At 37.0% G+C, this 17,372-nt stretch overlaps 1 protein-coding gene across 7 annotated transcripts in view; it reads left to right on the top strand.

Annotated features, from left to right (window-relative positions):
* Positions 1 to 17,372, top strand: part of ROBO1 (roundabout guidance receptor 1) — a 569,906-nt gene that overhangs the window by 406,625 nt on the left and 145,909 nt on the right. For all 7 annotated transcript variants that reach the window (XM_070406018.1, XM_070406016.1, XM_070406015.1 and 4 more), the window contains exon 3: positions 9,601 to 9,758. In XM_070406018.1, coding sequence (XP_070262119.1) covers positions 9,601 to 9,758 — 158 coding nt within the window. The remainder of the gene's footprint in view (positions 1 to 9,600; positions 9,759 to 17,372) is intronic.

The following is a 17,372-nucleotide window of genomic DNA, read 5'->3' as shown; positions in this document are numbered from 1 at the left end:
GGAATTGTTATCTTTCTTTTAAATTTTTTTACTGTTTCACTTCATTACTGCTGTGTATGTATGTGCTCCATGTCTGTGACGTAGGTGCTTATGTAGGTGGGTTCCGACTTATGGAAAAAATCGTGTTACGTTGCACTGTAGGAACGTATCTCCGATGTAACCCGAGGACCTACTGTGTGTGTGTGTGTGTGTGAGTGTGTGTGCGCGCGCGCGCGCACGCGCCAGTTTTAGTACTGTCCCAAATGCTGTACTTTTTCATTAATAAATTTATTTAATCACACATACCCATTAATCATATTTGTTTTTATATAATAAAAATGTATTAGTTTTTTAATTTTTCAATCAGTTAAAATTATCTGATGTGCATCAAACTAAATAAAATTTGTCATCCTAAAAATATAATGCAGACTAACTGATCAAAGGTAATCAGTTAGCAATTAAGATTTGGAATATAGTAGTATAATGTCTAAACAGGTTAAATACTAAGGGGCAGAATTTGAAACCATATTTTTATCAATAAAATGGTTTTCATAGTATCCTTATACTCTCAAATTATGCCATATATATGTTTTCCTATTATTCTTTCTGGGAGGGTTCATTTGTATATTGTCTATCTACCCTCCTATACCTCAAAAATACCATGTTCAATTACTCAAATTAAAAAAAACAGCAACACACCGAAAAACCTGGGTATCATTATTGACATCTTTCTTTTTGTCAATTCATCCTTTCAAGACATCATTTTGATTTTAACTCCAACACACACGTCTACTCTGTCTCTGCCCCAAATCGTGTCATCGTAACAGTATGAAATCCTGATCAGTTTCCCTTTAATTACTGCAGTAGCCTAATTGGACTCTTCACTTCCATTCTTGTGTCTCTTTTCCATTTCATTCAAAGAACAACTATAATGAATATTTAAATATGATAATTCCATCCTGAGACAGCTGTGCTTAATAGCCACTGAAGTGGCTTCCTATGGGAATTAAAATTAAAGGTGACCCTTGATCATGGCTGCTGTGTCCAGCAGATCTGGCCCCTTACCCCTGCCAACCTCCTGTTGTAAGGCTGTCAACCTGTCCCACTACACAGGGTTCAAGTCTTTTCAATTCCATTTTTACTGTACCATGTTTTTCTTCAACCTGAGTGATTTCCTCTGCCTGCAGTGCACTTTTCTAGGACAAGTTTTACTGTGTCAGGCTTCAGCTTAGCTGTTATCCTTAGCATTCCTTCACCGTCAGTCTAAAGAATGTTCTTCCTTAGTTTCTCACACACATCCTCTGCATTTCCTCAGGGCACACATTGCAATTATAGTTGTATATTAACATGTGGGACTGAGTATTGTCTGTTTATTCCCCTTTGCACTGAGCACTGTGAGTATAGGATTCATGCCAGTTTTAGTACTGTCCCATATATAATACCTAGCACACAGAAGGTGTATTATAAACATTGGCTATGTCTTGGGCATTGTTCTGGATGCAGGATATGTAGAGTGATCAAGGCAAAGACCATGCTCTCATGGAGCTGGCATTATAATACAAAAAGCCAGACAACAAATTAATAAGTATATCCCTTTGATAAAGGACTCTCTTGATTCAGGGCGCTAAGCAGAAGATTATATTTTGTAAAAGAGCACATGTCTGTCTTGCCCCAACCAGGGACCCTGTCTCAGATAGCCTCATCTGTCTGTGTTTTTTTTAACCTGCCAGGCTACTCCCAAGTGTGACTTTTGCTCTGGCACTTGGAAACCCTCGTCAATGCCATTCTTTGTCCTCCTTTCCATTTGTACTGGCAGCTGAGAAATTTGGCAATTCCTCACAGTGACTAATAGTAATACTTCTTTGCAGATGTAATGCTCCATATAAATGGCAAGTCCTGTACAAACACTAAATAATTAGTCTTCATAATAACCCTAACAAGATATAGTGTAAAACATTCTGTTTTGAATGGAAATAACTGAGTCATTGGGAATGTATCTATTAAAATCACAGCATAGTGGAAGGATGTGTGTTGTGATTCTTAAACTACTGTTTTTTTTACTCCTAAATAGTAACATAAAATGGTGTTTTATGAATGCTGCACTTTTTCATTAATAAATTTATTTAATTTATAGTTTAAAGTATGTATAATACAAACATGTATTAAGCTACTAACATCTTTAAGTTAGAACATATGATGTGAGCAACTCAACTTACTTTGGCAGTACATTTTTTATGATCTCCCAGACTTCAAGTCTGCTGACTATTAACTATATATATGTTGATCTTTATTGACATACACCTTTCTCTGGGATACATTACAGATTATAACTGAAATCTAGTATGCCAAGCTTACTTTGTCTTTGTCTTGATGACTTAGTACCATTGTAATGAACACTTAGCAGTATCTTATACAAGTGTTGCTGATTCCGGAAGTGAAATTATGAAACGAAAACTGACTGCAGATAGCCAAGAGGGCTTTTCATTGGAAGTGCCCTTATGGTGTTAATGTTTCTGTAAAATGGGAATGTGGTTTAAGCTTGGACACAATCTGGAGGTAATTCTAACCATTAAAAGACCAGGAATGGAGTGTATATGTTATTTTGAAAGCCAGCAAATAAATTATTGCTAATTACTTTTATTCTGGCAATAGTTTCTCCCTCTATTTGCGATGTTCTACACTATTTATTCATGTTCCTGTTGACTGATGTCTGACATCCTTCTATAATATATAACTTTTCAGAATGTATAATATTTTTAAAGAAAAAAGTACTACTTTCCTAGGGTAGGGCATAGGAGGTTTGTGACATCTTCAAAGCTCTAGTAATGAGTGCTTCTGCTAGCATATTTTCTCCTAAGATCTTAACCGCAGCATAATTTAATGTTTAAAAATAAAGTTGCATGCTATAAAAAGCATAAGTAGAGATGACATAATTATTGAAGAGCATTTATAGATATATTGTATCAGTTTTTAAAAAGTAAATATGTATATTTAAGAAATGGTCATGGTTAATTACTAACTTTATACAGAATTGATGTTTGCATGCACCGTTTTAAAAATCAAATTCCTTAGCTTTAGATGATGATGGTATAAGAGGAGAATACCTGATGAAATGTTATTTTACATATCATTTTAGTTTGCCTCTTCAACAAGTTAAGGTGTATTTCTGTGTAATCACCCTTTTGGTCGTAATGTTTTTAAAAGTTTGAAGTTATTATTATGTTTTAAGAAATGGTAAAGAATTTGAACACATTTGTACCCCAGATAACACTTTGGTCTTCTGGATAATGCTGTGAGCTTACAATGTAGGAATGTCAATAGTTATAAAAGCCTCTATGACACACTTTTTTATCTTGCTCCCAAAACTTAATACAAAACAACTTGCAATAAAACCCTGCTATATTGCCATCTTGTGATAGGGTAAAGATTATTACTTGACAGATGTCAGAATTTATATAAATTTCATTTCAGGGAAGACAACAAAGTTGTAGCATGATCCCAGGCACAAAGTACATGCTCAGTACAGATGTATTAAATGAAAGGATGGTAGTCGTTTTGAAATTAGATAGCATCTATTTATGTCAGCAAGGGCATTCAATGTCATAGATGTGAGTAATTTTCTACTCAAAACTAAAGACTAAGTAAGTGATTAATAATTTTGAAAGTCATTAAAGTGGCCCATTGTAACAAAGTTAAGCTGTTACTGAGTATCTCTAAAGTTTCTTTGTCTTGGGAATATATTTCATTTATTTCTTTCCTATAATATACCCTATTTTTAAAGAATCTCATTGATTTTTTCTTTTCCAAGTTGGCAGTTTATTATTATTTGCTGCAAGTTTTCATGGACAAAGTAGTCTTTTAGTAGAAAAATAAATAAAAATTCAGTACTGCACAGTGATGGCAAACCTTTTGAGCTCGGCGTGTCAGTTTTTTTTGAAAAACCCTAACTTAACTCTGGTGCCGTGTCACATATAGAAATTTTTTGATATTTGCAACCATAGTAAAACAAAGATTTATATTTTTGATATTTATTTTATATATTTAAATGCCATTTAACAAAGAAAAATCAACCAAAAAAATGAGTTTGCGTGTCACCTCTGACACGCGTGTCATAGGTTCGCCATCACTGGCATCTGATCTTCTTCTTGTTTTTCCCAGATACTTGCTAGTAATTAAAATGCCTGTATTTAATTAAAACACTTATTATTGTGCAAAATTTTTAGTCATTTTGTTGCTGAAATAAAGTAGAATCTTTGAGAAGAATTAGCATGACATACATTATCAGAATGATGAGTTGTAATTCTTAACATGCCCATGAAAGTTTGAAGTGGCCTCTTCCATATGTGGAAAAATCTGGGGAAGCACAAGAATGCAGACTGTGTTCAGAGTTAGGCAGTTGACCATCAGAATGGAAATTTCTCACTGAACTTTCCCAGTGGGAAGAGGCTGATACATAAATTATATCATCTATTTACAATTGTGAACATTGTCTTGTTAAGACCAGATAGGTGGCTACATTTGTAGACAGGAGTCCTTGGTGGACTGGAGATCTGTGGTCTAGCTCTCCTGCTAAATATTTACAAATTCTTCATCCATAAAATGAAATGAATAAACTCACTTTATCATAACCTGTGATTTGGACTAAGTGAGTAGATGCTTGGCATGGTTCTGTACGTAGTAGAGGTTCAATAAACATTGGCCATTGCTAACATTTTTATCATATTGTTAACATTACTATCATTATTACTTATGCAGTGTGCTCCACTGCCCTCTGAGGAGCCTGAGATTCTTAATTTCCAAAAGAAAAAGTTTGGAAATATCCCTCTGGCCCCTGACTGCATTGAGATTCTGTGTTTCATGAAGTCGAAAGCATTGTAGTTACAGATGTTCACCACATGATTAGGGAACAAAATTAATTTTAGAAACACTTGAGCCTTATCAATATTGAGTAATTAGGAGACTGTAGTGCACTGAGGTACATCCACAGAATACTGAGCCTTCTGCAATAATGGAGTGGATTTGTTGGAAATACAATGAATTATATGCTAAAATGGTGACATGTGTGTGTGTGTGCATATATATATATATATATATATATATATATATATAGAAGCAATTCATTACAAATCAGGATATCTACATGTTCTTTTGGTCTCTTCCTGACAAATAACACAATCTAATAATGTTTCTTGGAACTCAGTTGCCTCTATTTCTTGGGATGGATTAGATGTTGTCAAAGACCTCTACCTGTTTAATAACCTTATATTTCATTCAGTTCTAAAACTTTTCATAGTGTTTTTAAAGACTGTTACAAACATTAAAGTCTCCATTATACTTGAAATAATCTGTCTTTAACATTTTTTAACTTTGCCTCCTGTCTTCTCAATATTACCCAAATAAATTTCAAAGTCGCCACTGAATTTTAGAATCCTTTTCTGCAAACACATTTACATATTCTGAGAATTGTATTAAATTTATATTTCACTTTTTAGAAACACAAATGATTATATGTTTTGTTTCAAATGATAATTTTTATTACCAATTTTTAATATTTTTTAATTTTTAAATTTTTTTTAGTCCTCACTGAGGATATGTTTTTATTGATTTGAAAGAGAGAAAGGGGGGAAGGAGAGAAACATCATTGATTGGTTGCCTCCACCTGCACATGGTCCTCCCCTAGATCAAAACCGAAACCTAGAATGTTCCCTGACCTGCAATCAAACCTGCAACTATTCGGTTACAGGGCTACCTTCCAACCACTGAGCCACACTAGCCAGGACAATTGACCAATTTTTTAGACAAAAGCTTCCAGGAGCCCGGCTAGTGTGCTCAGTGGTTGAGCCTCAAACTATGAACCAGGAGGTCATGGTTTGATTCTGGGTGAGGGCATATGCCCGGCTTGTGGGCTCAATCCACAGTGGGGAGTGTGTGGGAGGCAGCTTCCTGAAATCAAGAAAAAAATATTTTTTTTAAAAAAAGCTCCCAGAAAATTAAAAGATTCATTGAAGCTTATTATGCTTCTTCTAATTTAACAGAATAAAAAACATTAGGAAATGGTTGAGCCAAATTACATGTAAAACCTGTAAATATGAAACAATTACATAAATATGGAAGCAATATTAGAGTGAACTATGGTTTGTTTTATCACCATTTTAGGCGGTATCTACTTGGACACATTATAGATGTTATTTGCTCTGTTTCAAATTATATTAAATCCTTATTTCAAAAGTGAGTTCCAAATTTTAGAATTTCATGCTATTCATACAATTTCATACTAGCATAATATATGCTTTGATTAGTAGGGATGTTAGAGAAGAAAAGGAGAGGCATTTTTCCAAAAAGGGTCCATATTTAAGAATACTTACAGATTTCACTGGTCTTTCTGCCAAGCTGCTGCCAATCATTTGAATTCAGTTTTCAAAAAATATATTTTTATTGATTTCAGAGAGAAGGGAAGAGGGAGAGAGAGATAAACACATCATTGATGAGAGAGAATCAATGATGGGCTGCCTCCTGTACGCCCCCCACTGGGGATCAAGCTCACAACCTGGGCATGTGCTCTGACCAGGAATGGAACCGTGACCTTCTGGTTCATAGGCTAAGGCTCAACCACCGAGCCACTTCAGCCGGGATGAATTCAATTTTTAATTACTTAAATACACACATTAATTAAGAAAATTGGGTAATTTAACTAAAAGTTCATATCATTTTATAATGTGACACATACTGTTTTTCCCCAAATATGTTCAGGACAAGTTTAAGGAGAAAGGTTGCTTTTATAGAAAAGGGAAAAAAAATCTTAAATTCACAATTGTATGCAGGGTTGCCTTTAGCCATAGGCAATACTAGAGTTTTATGCTTTACAGCTGCAAAAATAATTACATGAACGTTATCTAAGCAACAATCTTTAATGGATTACATTTTGTTAGCTTTTCATTATATACTGAAAAACTCAAATAACAGTAAATTGAAAAGAAATTTTGATTTATCTGACTTAGACCTTTGATATTTTTGAAAGACATTTTATTATTCATTGGTTTATTTGAGATCTAATCTCAATTTGTAAAGAAGACATAGTTTTACCATTGGTTTTAATTTTATCAGGTAGAAACATTGTGCAAATTATTTATTTTTACTTGAAAAGTATTTTACTTTTGTATTTTTCAAAGGCCTTAAAATTTTTCAATGGTGATATCTTAGGTTAATAATGTGATACAGCAAAGACACACACTGTAAAATTCAGTCCATTTGCTTTTTGTATAAACCTTACGTTTTATTTGTGGTGCATTTGTAACATCTAATTGTAATATAAATTTATAAATAGTGAAAGTCTTCCTACTCTTTTTTTTTATTACGTGGTAACAGCAGTTCAACTAGGTTTACCTTTGTGTCTATGTATTTTATTAATAATGTTCAGCATTGAAGTTAGAATTACTAGTGTGGTACAGTCATATTTTCTGTTCTTCCTTTTACTTTTCTTTCCAAAAACGAGAACATAAGCCATCTCTTTGAAGTAGTACTTTCCCAGTGTTCACATGGTCATAGTGTACCCAAGTTTTCTCAATATATGACAAAAGTGCTTTTGTCTGAGTGGATGCTAAGGCTTAATCAGATTATGCACACACTTAGTTGGTATAGAGGATGGAAAAGTAGAGAATTCCAAGAGAAAAATATACAATTTTGTCAGCCTCTAAGTTTGTTCGAGGTTTTGAAACCAAAGTTTAAGTGACTTTTGAAATAACAGTTTCAGCACAAGTTTTTCACAGTATTGTACATTTTCCATGAAAGTATTTTTAAAATACTTTCATTGGGTGGAAAGACACCCATTCCAGTACAAAATTATAGTATCAAATATTCAATTTAATAGATTTTAGTAGATTTTATTTTATTTTTTTTTTATTTTTTAAATATATTTTATTGATTTTCCACAGAGAGGAAGGGAGAGAGATAGAGAGTTAGAAACATCGATGAGAGAGAAACATCGATCAGCTGCCTCCTGCACATCCCCTACTGGGGACGTGCCTGCAACCCAGGTACATGCCCTTGACCGGAATCGAACCTGGGACCTTTCGGTCCGCCGGGCCGATGCTCTATCCACTGAGCCAAACCGATTTCGGCAGATTTTAGTAGATTTTAAAATGCATCACTTCAAATCTGTGCATTTAACATAGTAACAAACATTTTAAGTACTACCTCAAATTAGATTACTAAAATTATTTAGATTTTATTGTACACTGGGGAATAATGGAGTAGGAGAAAGGTACTAACATGTTTAGACTTTGTATTGAGGTATGTATCTCCCTGCCTGCTTTGTAAATAGGGAGAGGTTGTGTTCAAGATTGCCTACCTAGTAAACAACAGAGTTATGGTATGATATTAACTGATGCCAAATCATTCATGATTAATTTAATTTAATTATTATTATTTTATTTTTGTTTAATCCTCACCTGAGGATATGTTTAGAGAGAGGAAGGGAAGGGAGAGAGAGAACATAAATGTGAGAGAGAAACATCCATCGGTTGCTGCCTCCCATACATGCCCCGCCTGGGACTGGAACCTGCATGCCAGGTACGTGCCCTGACCTGGAATCGAACCCACAACTTTTTAGTGTATGTGATAATGCTCCCACCAACTGAGCCACCCAGCCAGGGCATGACTTCTTTATGTTAATAAGATACACAGGACAACTTTATTCTGAGAACTATTTTTGAAATGCATATTTGGTTTATTTTCCACATTTTATTCCAACAGATACTAAGTGAATAATACTGCTAACTTTATGTATGTTAATATTACATTAGTAGTCCAGTAATAAATCGTTTCCTCCTCTAAAATATAGGGTTAATAATGTAAATAGGGTTAATAATGTCTCTCACCCTGAACAGATTTAAGAATTAAATGAAATAATATTTACACCCCCCCCCCAAAAAAAACACACACACTCAAAACCATTAAATACAGAACATATAAAGTGATATTGTTGGTAGCAGTACAATTATCATCATTGTTACCTTCTAATACTTGCCCTCACTCAGTGCTAACAGAAAAAAACACAGTATTTTGAAGGTGCTCACTTTGTAAATATGTCTAAAGTTGTTATATTGAGCGTATTTAAATTGTAAAGATGATATATTATACATTAATTTGAGATAGTTTTAAAATATTTCAATTAAATGAATATTTGGAAATATATTTATTTTTCCTTTTAATATTTTGATTTACATGTGTATGTAATTCATTTAATAATAGGAAGCATCATCCTAATGTGTTATGTAAGTAAAAGGAAGATTCTGTTGTATTCATTAGCACATGGGTGAGAAAATGCAGTCAGAGAAGAAAGCAAGTTAACAATAAGCCAAATCCAAACTGTGAGGGAACTAAACAGCAAAATACTCTTTCACATTGGCCTATGAAGAATATCCAACTGCCCCTGCTGTGTATGCGTAAGCTCTGAGATCTCCATTAAATTGCATATGTTTGTAAGTAGGTATAGATTCTCCAAGATGCACGGAGATAGCTATCTGTAATAGTTTATTATAATAAATGTCTCTTTTGCTGAACTGCAGTGATAAGGACTGTATATCTACTATTGCCTATAATGAGTTACTCTTGTCCCTGCAGTACTACGGGATGACTTCAGACAAAATCCCTCCGATGTCATGGTGGCAGTGGGGGAGCCCGCAGTGATGGAGTGCCAGCCGCCACGAGGCCATCCTGAGCCCACCATTTCTTGGAAGAAAGATGGCTCTCCACTGGACGACAAAGATGAAAGGATAACTGTGAGTACCGCGTTCAGCAGTGGGGTCACCTCCAGAGTTCGCTGTATATATCTCCACCAAAGAAAAAGAGAAAAGTGAAGTTTTTTTTTTGTTTGATTTTTTATTTTTATTTTTATTTTATTTTATTTTTTTAAAATATTTTATTGCTTTTTTATACAGAGAGGAAGGGAGAGAGATAGAGAGTTAGAAACATCGATGAGAGAGAAACATCGATCAGCTGCCTCCTGCACACCCCCTACTGGGGATGTGCCCGCAACCCAGGTACATGCCCTTGACCGGAATCGAACCTGGGACCTTTCAGTCCACAGGCCGACGCTCTATCCACTGAGCCAAACCGGTTTCGGCATTGTTTGATTTTTTAAAATAAAAGGTTGCAATATCTCCCATTTTTATTTTTATTTTAAAATAAGTATATTTTAATTCTCCCTGTAATAACATGAAAATAAGTGAGGAAAATGCATGTCACTTAGCTTGAAGATTAGTAAAAGAAAAATATAATTTATGTGGTAATGTCTAAAAGTTAACTAATACATAGTTTTATGTATGACTTAATTATTATCATAACTCAGGGTATATCAAATTTCCATGTGTTACAATAAAAGTTATTTTTAAAAATATCAGGTCATTCATAGAGTATGTTTCCAGTAGGCCTTCTAAAAGTCACTTCAGGATTTTTTCCGTTTCTGCTTTTTAAATTGCTGTTCTGTTCTATAGAATAGTTCAATATTGTTTCTGAACAATAAAATCTCATCTAAATGATGCCTAGTGATGGATTTACTCAGTCCCAAAATAAAATCATGTGACTAGATTATTGGATTTAAAATTCTATTGTGATATAAGCAGAATAGATCTGTAGTAAGTAATGATACATTTTCCTCTGGCCATCAGTGATTCTCTGCGACTACTTTTTCTTTGCATTTTTGTATTGTGAAAGGTATTTACTAAGCCACCTGAATAACCAAGCTCTTGTTGACCCTATGATTGTACAGTATTTCTCCTTGGCATTTTCTTTGTTCTGCACACACTCTCTGTCCATTGTGAAGTCATTGGTCAAGTTACTCTGGAGAATCTGTGTGCTATACTTGTAGAAGAACAAGGTTATAACAGAGACCACATATTCCTAATAAATGCTTGCACTACTTATTTACAGATTAGCATGAGAATTAAGTAGTGAAGAAGGTAGAGGTGTTTATGGGAGACAAAGTTTTAGGGACCTTGAAAGAATATCAAGTGTTTTTCCTGTATTGAACTGAATAAAAATGAATATCTCAAAGGGTTTTTATAATTTGAGGAATTGGGGTAAGAATAGCCTAGCTCTACTTTTAATCGTTCTTTTATAGTTCTAAAAGTGAACTATGTGGAAACATTGGTTTTGGGAAATGAAGTCAAGAGCACAGGGGAATGGAACAAATGTTTCTTTTATTACTGTTAACAGATTCCTTTAGATGTATGCATGATCAAGATAATATTTTTCTTGAAAAAAATATTTTAAGTCATTTAATGATAATTGCCTATAACTCATTTCTCTGACCTAATGATTCATACACACTAAAACCATTATCTTTCTCCCTCATGTCTTTCCTGGTGACCAATTTGTGTTTAATACAAATTAATGTTAAAGATTTCTGCATTGGCACCCAGCAGGTGTGGCTCAGCGGTTGAGCATTGAGCCAGGAACCAAGAGGCCACTGGTTTATTTCCTGGTCAGGGCACATGCCCAGGTTGTGGGCTCGATCCCCTGTTGGGGGCGTGCAGGAGGCAGCTGATTGATGATGTTTCTCATCATTGATGTTTCTATCTCTCTCTCCCTCTCCCTTCTTCTCTCTCTCTAAAAAAATCAATAAAATAAAATAAAATAAAAATGTCAGCATTGGCGATGCAGCATTGAACAGCTCTCAATGAGTGCCCTTCTGGAGTTTATATTCTGTGACTGAGTATTCAGATAAAACGAAAGTAGATGGTATAACATATGGTACATTAGGCTATAGTAAGTTCTATAAACAATAAAGCAGTGCAGGGCTAGACAGATAGGATTGGGAAGAATCTCAGTGTTTAATAGGATGACCAGAGAATGCTTCACCTAAAGACAAGTAAAAAAATTGAGGGAGGGAACTTTCCAGGTATCTGGGAAAGTGTTCTAAGTAGAACAGACTATAAGGTTAAAGATCCTATTGCAGGGCATACCTAACATTAAAAAAGGAGCAAAGCGGATGGTGTGGATTGAGGAAAGTTGAGATTTGGAGCAGATGGCATCAGGGATAACAACAAGCCAGACTGCGTAGTACCTTACAGTCCTTGCAAATAGTTTGGCTTTTTCCCAAGAGACGTATAAAGCATCGAGGGGTTTTAGCAGGATCCATGGAAGGGTGGTAATGGCAGAAGTAGGGAGACAAGTTGGGAGCATTTTCCGTAATCTCCGCAAAAAGGAAATGGTGGTTTGGATTAGTCTGTAGGAGGGGAGGGAGAGCAGTGGTTAGAGCCTGGATCTGCTGTGAAGCAACAGCTGTCAGAATCTGCTAACAGATTGAACGTGGCTTGTTAGAAAAAGAGAAGAATCAAGGATTACCTTTAGGCATTGGTCCAAGCAGCAGAAAAGATAGAGATGCTGTTAACTGAAATGTCGTTAATTATAGAAAAAGAAGATTCAGGGTAGAAGTTATCAAGAGCTCAGTTTCAGACATTGTAATTTTGAAGTTCTTATTAGATATCCACAACTGTCAAATAGGCAGTGGAAACATGAGTCAGAAATTCAGAGTTGAGGTTGAGGCTGCAGAAAAAATTGTGTTGTGGTGAATATAACGAGTACTTATTGCTGTGCAATCCTCCCCTCCTTCTGGGCAGATGAAAGCCTTCGCTTCCCAGCTTCCTCGCTGTAGGGCAGACCACTCTGACTAGTTCAGCTTCATGGGCTGTGAGTGGAAATTAAAGATATTAAATACTAGTGAGGGAGCCTCCAGCACGCTCTTTTCCATGTGGCCTCCAAGGAGTCCACATGTTCCAGGTAGTGAAGCTACAACAGGAAGGCCACCCAAAGAGCCTGGGCCCCAGAGTCATGTGTCCCAGAACTTTCCACTCCACATCTGGCTCCCCATGATGGACATGTAGAATGAATGAGAAATAAATCTTTCTTGTATTAAGTCACAGAGTAGTTCTTACCACAGACTAATGTAGCTCATTTTGAGGAATATGGGAATCATCAGCATGTACATATTATTGAAAAATGGGAGAATGGAATTCACCAGAAAGCTTTTGGTTTGGGTGTGTGTGTTTTATTTTGTATCTGCATTTTTGTGACGTTAACAGTTTAAAACCACTCTAGTAAATTTTATTAAAATAAAAAATCTTGAGATATCTTTTTGTATCATATACTGAATTTGAATAAATGTTAAGATTTGTGCATTAATGATTAAATTACTATAGGATCTTCATTTGTCTTTCCTGTCTAGAGCAGCCGTGGGCAAACTACGGCCCATTTGAAATGAATAAAACTAAAAAAAAAAAAGACCTTCCCCTTTTATGTAATGATGTTTACTTTGAATTTATATTAGTTCACACAAACACTCCATCCATGCTTTTGTTCCGGCCCTCCGGTCCAGTTTAAGAACCCATTGTGGCCCTCGAGTCAAAAAGTTTGCCCACCCCTGGTCTAGAGGGTGCTATCCTGTCGACACCAGTACCAGTTCCTCCACATATTAGTCGTTTTAGAGTCAATATTATAAGAACCGCCACCAATCAGGAATAAAACAATTTAAAATTGCAATATAACCTATGACTATGAAATGATGCCAAGATGTTAATGTCTAAATAATTTTAAAATCATTTAAATGATTCCAAAATGATGATTCACAATAGTGTTCCATATGCTAGGAAGTTGTAACATCTGAAACTTTTACTATTTCTAAGACCATCTGTGTGTTTTGTGTAAATTATGACTGTTAAACTGATAAAACACTAGAGGTAAAATGCACATTTATATATGCAGGGAAATTAATAGATCAAAAATCAGCAGTTTGGGTTTAAAAAGACAGTTTATTTAGATCGTAATTGTTTTTGTTTTATTTTCTTCCTTTGGGCAAAATTAAAACTAATCAAAGCAAACACTTAAAATAGAAACAGAATACCCAATATTATTTTCATTTTTTTAATTGAAAGTAAATTCTTAAGAGATGTTAGTTATTAGATATTTTATGTGAGCCTTCTTTCCTAAGGTTTGCTTTCAAATGATTGTTTTCATTTTTATTGTTCGCGTACTTTGCCAAATGTGTTGAGTACAGACGAACAGGAGATTAAAGTCCATAATATCCTTATGAAAGGCAAGTGAAGATTGCATGGTTATTGCTACAGTTTTGGTTATAGGAATTTCTAGAGTTCTTTAATGTGGTGGCTTTCTTTGTTGAAAATTTAAAGTATGACTCTCCCAGCTGTGAGAACAAAGACACACCCTACAAAAAAGGGAAAATGTGTAATTGAATTGTAGCTGCACCTGTATTTTTTGATGTTAAGTCATTTTTTTAAACATTGACCTGGATTCTGAGCCAAATTTTAGATCTATGATGATTACAAACGAGGGATATATAAATAGCATTTTCTTATTTTTTACCTGAAGAAGAATCTTTTAGAACTCTGCTGGCACATATTTCTGAGAATAATTTGAAGGAGGCCTTAGATGATGTTTGTCTTTTTTCTAAATGTAAGTATTTATATTTAGAGTTAGAAGTAGTTTGCTTAACTGGCAGGCTGGATCAAATAGATTTACTTCAGATGTCTGAGACAGTCATAACCATTATTACTAATAAACAAAATTTTCTCATAAAGATGTATCAGAGGACCAAAGACTTCTTTTTTTATACAGAATATTCAGATATACCTTACAAAAGTGATATACTTATTTTATTACATTACATTTTGGAAATATTGTACTGATCTTATTTTGTAAGGTTGTCAAAATGAGGCTATTGAGAAGAAAATTACTAGTAATACCAGATACTGAAAGAAATTTTCATGTTCAAAAATAAAACCTAACATTGTCCTTGAATTAATGAGAAAGTTAAATACAGTTGAAAGTTGACATCACAAATACTTTCCTATACTATAAAAGGCCTTAATCATGTAAAAGGATTATGTTGAATAAAACCTGACAGGTAGACCCAAAAAGGCCCAATAAAAGTTTCAGTATGATTTTTGGATTTCTGAATGGAATGAATAGTCATTGGTAATGAAGGAAGAGAAAGTTGCTGATGCCAAAACATTGTAAAAAGGTGTTAAATTTATTTTCAAATTTGCCACTTACTTTATACTAGTATTTGTTGACCTGGGATATTTTAATATTGTGACCTTAGTGGAAAGTTAAGTGTGTTATAAATCAGCACCATTTTTGGAATCACTCACAATTGCACAAAGTCTGAGGCATCAGTTTCCCAAAGCTTTCTACTGGGTCTCTGAGATGAACATCCTACAGGAATGGCATGCATAGAGATGGAAGGAAATATAGCCATCTTCTCATAGAGAATAATTTATAAATAAAACTTGTTTAATTACTTATTATAAGCATAAGACCAAATGTATTCCTAACTTAAAATATTAAGCTATCCAATAGTACCTAAAACAATAGCAACTATATGGTTTACATCAACATAAATTAGGAGAGCAGATTGATACCATCTACACTAATAAAAGAGAAACATGCTAATTAGTGTACAACCGCTACCCTTCCCATTGGCTAATCAGCATACCCTTATGGAAATTAACTGTCAACCAAGATGGCAGCCGGCAGCCATGCACTGAAGCGAGCAGGGAGGCTTGCTTGCCCCAGTGACAGTGAACTCCAACGTTCCCCGCCTGACTTGCCGGCCTCTCAGCTGAAACTCTAAGCAACTATGTACTATGTTGCAAATAAGAAGCTAAACAAAACCCCAGAAACTGGCTTTCATTCAGCCGGGCTTCAGCCAGCCAGACCGCAACTTTGTATCGATGTTTTCAGCAGCGAGGCCTCAGAGCTAAAGCTGGCCCAGAATAAAAAAAAAGAAAAAAGAAAAAAAGAAGCGGTTGGGAGCTTTAGTCACCCGCCAGCCTGAAAACAGCCCTCAGCCCCTCACCCAGATTGGCCAGGCACCCCAGTGGGGACCCCCACCCTGATCCAGGACACCCTTCAGGGCAAACCAGCCAGCCACTACCCATGCACCAGGCCTCTATCCTATATAGTAAAAGGGTAATATGCCTCCCAGCACCGGGATCAGTGGAGCAGCAAGGCTCCCGGCACCGGGATCAGCGTGACAGGGGGCAGCGCCCAAAACCCCTGATCAGCCCTGCTCTGTGCCTGATAGGGGGGATCTCCCCAATCCCCTGATTGCCCTGCGGCTCTGTGTGTGACAGGGGGGAGCTCCCCAACCCCCTGATCGCCCTGCGGCTCTGTGTGTGACAGGGGGCGGGGCCACAACCTCTCTATCCGCCCTGCTCTGTTCATGACAGGGGAAGGCGCCCCAAACCCCTGATCAGCCCTGCTCTGTGCCTGATAGGGGGGAGCTCCCCAATCCCCTGATTGCCCTGTGGCTCTGTGTGTGACAGGGTGCAGCTCACCAACCCCCTGATCAGCCCTGCTCTGTGTGCGACAGGGTGCGGCACCCCAACCCCTCCCCCCGACCACGGGCCCTGCTCTGTGTGTGACAGGGTAGAGCCATAACCTCCCCATTGGCCCTGCCCTGAGTGTGACAGGGTCAGTCGCCCCAACCCCCTGATCCTCCCTGCTCTGTGTGTGACAGGGGGCGGTGCCCCAGCTCCCCTATCGGCCCTACTCTGTGCGTGACAGGGGGGAGCTCCCCAACCCCCTGATCGACCCTGCTCTGTGTGTGACAGGGTACGGAGCCCCAACCCCCCTGATGGGCCCTGCTCTGTGAGTGACAGGGAGCAGTGCCCCAACCCCCTGATGGGCCCTGCTCTGTGAGTGACAGGGAGCAGTGCCCCAACCCCCTGATTGGCCCTGCTCTGTGAGTGACAGGGGGCAGCGCCCCAACCCCCTGATGGGCCCTGCTCTGTGCGTGACAGGGGGTGGCGCCCCAACCTCCCCATCGACCCTGCCTTGAGTGTGACGGGGCGGTGCCCCAACCCCCCAATCGGCCCTACCCTGAGCGTGACTGAGGGTGGCATCGCAACCTCCTGATCCGCCCTGCTCTGTGCATGAAGGGGTGGAGCCCCAACTCCCCAATCGGCCCTGCTCTGAGCCTGACCAGAGGCTGCACCTAGGGATTGGGCGTGCCCTCTGCCACTCGGGAGCAGGCGTAAGCCAGCAGGTCGTTATCTCCCGAGGGGTCCCAGACTGCGAGAGGGCACAGGCCGGGCTGGGGGACCCCCCCACCGAGTGCACAAATTTTTGTGCACCAGGCCTCTAGTAATTTAATAAAACAAATCATAGTTGTATGTATTTATATATGAGATCTGATGATTTATGGCTAGCAATTAGGCCTTTTGATTTGGATTAGTAAATGAATATATATATATGTATAGAATATGAATATATATGTATAGAAACAAATAGTAATTTTTCAATACCTGGAACATAGTAAATATGCTGTAAATGTTTATGAAATGTTGCAAGCTCTTCTGCTTAAGTCTACCATG

Source organism: Myotis yumanensis, unplaced genomic scaffold, assembly GCF_028538775.1.
Source record: "Myotis yumanensis isolate MYYU_CA2020_CCGP unplaced genomic scaffold, mMyoYum1.0.hap1 SCAF_2, whole genome shotgun sequence".
Lineage (NCBI taxonomy): Eukaryota > Metazoa > Chordata > Mammalia > Chiroptera > Vespertilionidae > Myotis > Myotis yumanensis.
Note: the sequence above shows the minus strand (reverse complement) of the source record. Positions and strands in the feature narration are given on the sequence as shown.